Raw genomic sequence first — 3733 nt, 5'->3', positions numbered from 1 at the left:
ATTAGAGATAAGAGGAAATTCATTCCTGAATTGAATCTAGTTTCTAAAACAATCTTATCTAAACTGTTATCATGTGCACACTTTATATAGTATGCATATGAAACATGTTTATGTATATTTATAATATTTAAATTTAACGTTTCTTTTTTATCAATCGGTTGAAGGATGCATTCAAAATCAGCGTAAACTGTGAATGGTACCATCACTTCCTTTTGAATATTCGTGTACCGTAAAGTGGCATCATTCATGTTGGGTAAGCGTGAGACTTTTTTACCACAGACTTCTGAATGTCGGTTGGCAGCATCTTCACTCAACGAATAATTTAAACAAATTTGGCAGAACCATTTTTTTGGTTTATCTCCCGAAATTTGAGAGGAAACCAAACTAATATAAACATAAACACAACAAAATTTTTTTTTTATAATATGAAAACAAATAAATATTATGAAATTTTAAAACAGAAACAAAAGCAACAATACATAATAACGATATGATAAAACTACTTACTTTGAGAGATTTTTAATCCAAGTATAATGTGCTTTACATCTTTCCTCCAGTACCAGCATATTTATAGAATTTGTCCTCACTTCAGGGGAGTAAAATATAGGTCCAAATATAACTCCATCTGCAATAATAGTGAGAATGCAGTATTCTCATAATTAGGTAGTAAGTGTTAATAATGTATAAGCTCATATTGAATGTACGTATGTTCATTAGAGACGGTCACACTGGACAAGCCTTCTTCCGTTTCAAAAGTGGCATCAATAAAGACACGCTTCAATACACGTCTTACAAAATCATTAATAATCTGCATATCAACGATTATTACATGGTGTCAGAAGTGAAAATATCAATTGCAAACTAAAAAGGAACAAAATGGAGCGAGTTCTACAAGAAATCGACTGCTCAATGCTGGCATATGAGTGGCCAAAATGGAAGAGGTCGTTTATCATGTACATTATGGCGTCAGGCAAAGACTCAGAGCCAGAAGCCAAAAAGATTGCCATATTCCTATGGTTGGCTGGATCAAAGGTCACGGAAATATACAGTACATTGTTTCCCAACGATGGAACCCCACATGGCATGGTCGGCACCATGGTGACGTCTTCAGTCCCGTCTACCTCTGCCGCGGTCGTCAGCCGTACACTGGAGGACGTACTAAAGGCATTCGATGACTACAGCATCCCGTTCCGAAACATCACAATGGAATCCTACAAATTCAACAACATTGTTCAAACTGAGGGACAGCCTTTCATAGAGTTTGAGACGCAACTCCGCAAGCAGGTACAGTTTGTGACTACAAATGTGACTGTGGCCGAACATGCGAAGAACGTATGTTGCTAGACCGCTTCATAATTGGCATTCAAGATAAAAGGCTGCAGCCTAAACTCCTTGAATCAAAAAACAAGAAACTCGAGGAGATCATCACTGAGTGCAAAGCCTTTGAAGCGGCCGCAAAAAACAATGAATTTCTACGGAATCCCCATTATGAAAAGTCCGTTGACGCAGTTGTCCGTCGCTGCTATAATTGCGGAGCAATTTTCAACCCGAATCATCTTTCCGAGTGCCGTGCAAAGGAAATGGCATGTTACTATTGCGGAAAAATTGGACATTTTTCCAAGTACTGCAAGCAGCAGAAGAAACGAGTGGATAACAACAACTACAACATCAGCAACAAACGAGTGGATAACAACAACTACAAAAGCAAGCAGATAGATGTGGATCGCAAGCAAACAGCCGGAGCAGTTATTAATTGGATAGAATCAGGTAAAAGTAAGGAAAGAGTATTTAAATCAGAGGCTTACATTAATGAAAGTAATTTTAGAATAAGCGAGTGCGGGCTAAACAGAGTAAGATGGACGATAACATATAAAATAAATCGAAAAAGTGTTACGTTTAAAGTGGACACAGGCGCTGATGTTAACTGCATCCCAAGTGATTTAGTTAAAGAATTAAAACTTGAAGTTAAAAAAGAAAACATTCTAATTTTTGACTATAATAATGTTAAAGTTAATAATTTTGGAAAGGTTAAAGCAAACTGTTATGATCTGAATTCAGAAACAGGAAAATGTTATGAATTTTTAGTTGTTGATGCGAAATGTGAACCACTATTAGGTCTTAAGTCCTCTGTAGAATTAAAACTCATTAAACATTTAAATATTGATTCAATATGTAGATTACCTCAAACCAGGGAGGAATTTGTGGAAAAATTTAGTCAATTATTTCAGGGACTCGGTAAGCTGCAAAAGAAACAATCAATCATTTTGAAGGAAGGTGCTCAGCCTGTGCTCCATTACAAAAAAAGGTTCCCACAAAGTTTGTTAGGGTCATTGGAGCAAGAGTTAAATGCTATGGTAAAGGAAAAGATAATCTCCCCAGTAACATACCCGACTAGTTGGGTGAACAATTTGCAAGTAGTGGAAAAATCAAACGGAAAACTCAGACTTTGTTTAGACCCTAAGCCGTTAAATAACGCAATTGAAAGAGAACATTACCTTATACCAACAATAGATGATTTTATGATACAATTAACTCGGAAAAAGGTTTTTACTATCCTGGATCTGTCCCATGGATTCTGGCAAATTGAGCTGGATGAAGCTAGTTCAGATTTAACGACATTCATGACTCCATTCGTGAGATTTAAATTTAACCGGGTTCCATTTGGAATCAATAGCGCTCCTGAAATGTTTCAACGAAATATGGTTCAAATTTTTGGAGGCATACCAAATGTAATAGTTTACTTTGATGACATAGGAATATTAGGGGAAAATCCTAAAGATCATGATAACACGTTGTTACAAGTACTTCAGCGGGCTCAAGAAAATTGAATACGTTTTAACCCGAACAAAGTTCAATATAGGAAACAAGAAGTTGAATTTATGGGTCATATTTTATCAGAAGGGCAAATAAAACCTCAAAGAAAGCATTAAGAAGCCATTCAGAATATTAAAATAAACGAACTCAATGACTTGCTTAGAACTATAACAAGTGATCCGATTTTAGCCGTTTATGACAGCGCTAAGCCTGTTGTCATTCAAACCGATGCCTCAAAAAACGGTCTCGGTTGTGTTATTCTACAAAACGGACATCCAATCAGTTTTGCGTCACGTACGCTTACAAAGAGTGAACAAAAGTGGGTTCAAATTGAAAAAGAGCTTTTAGCAATTGTTTTTGCGTGTGAAAGGTTTCACTACTATGTCTACGGTAGAGAATTTTTAGTAAAAAGTGACCACAAGCCTCTGGAAGTCTTATTAAGCCGTGACATTGACTCAGTAACAATGCGATTACAGCGAATGCTGCTATATCTTCTAAAATACCCAAAAATGTCCGTAAAATATAAACCTGGAAGAGACATGTTAGTTGCAGACTGTTTATCTCGAGCTCAACTACCGGATGAATCAGACATCCCGGAACTGGCCAATGTAATTCATATAATAAGCCAAGCAGCCTGTTTCTCGCAAGAAAATTGTGAATGTTTTGGAAAACGATGAAAATTATTGGAAAATAGCTGAATTTGTTAAAAATGGGTGGCCATCATTCCATAAATTAAACCAATTTTGTCAAAACTTCTATAAATTCAAATCGGAACTACACTTTGAAAACGGTCTTCTAGTTCGTGCTGGTAGGCTGGTGATCCCGTCCAAGTTATAGAAATCAATCTCAAACCAAGTTCATGAGTCCCATTTAGGTGTGGAGAAAACCTTAGCTCGAGCACGAAAACTTTACTACTGGC

At 36.5% G+C, this 3733-nt stretch overlaps 1 protein-coding gene across 2 annotated transcripts; it reads left to right on the top strand.

Annotated features, from left to right (window-relative positions):
* The first annotated feature begins 753 nt into the window (after positions 1–753).
* On the top strand, positions 754–2591 carry LOC118878223 (uncharacterized). Of its 2 annotated transcripts, none has more exons than XM_070997620.1 (2): positions 754–1773; positions 1826–2591. In XM_070997620.1, exon 1 carries the CDS (start codon positions 877–879, stop codon positions 1342–1344), a length of 468 nt encoding a protein of 155 aa, XP_070853721.1. In that variant the 5' UTR covers positions 754–876; the 3' UTR covers positions 1345–1773; positions 1826–2591. The 2 variants fall into 2 exon arrangements, with proteins under 2 accessions (XP_070853721.1, XP_070853720.1); XM_070997619.1 differs by having other exon boundaries at positions 754–1767; positions 1826–2057.
* The last annotated feature ends 1142 nt before the right edge of the window (positions 2592–3733 follow it).

The sequence above is a fragment of the Drosophila suzukii genome, chromosome X (genome assembly GCF_043229965.1).
Source record: "Drosophila suzukii chromosome X, CBGP_Dsuzu_IsoJpt1.0, whole genome shotgun sequence".
Taxonomy (NCBI): domain Eukaryota; kingdom Metazoa; phylum Arthropoda; class Insecta; order Diptera; family Drosophilidae; genus Drosophila; species Drosophila suzukii.
Note: the sequence above shows the minus strand (reverse complement) of the source record. Positions and strands in the feature narration are given on the sequence as shown.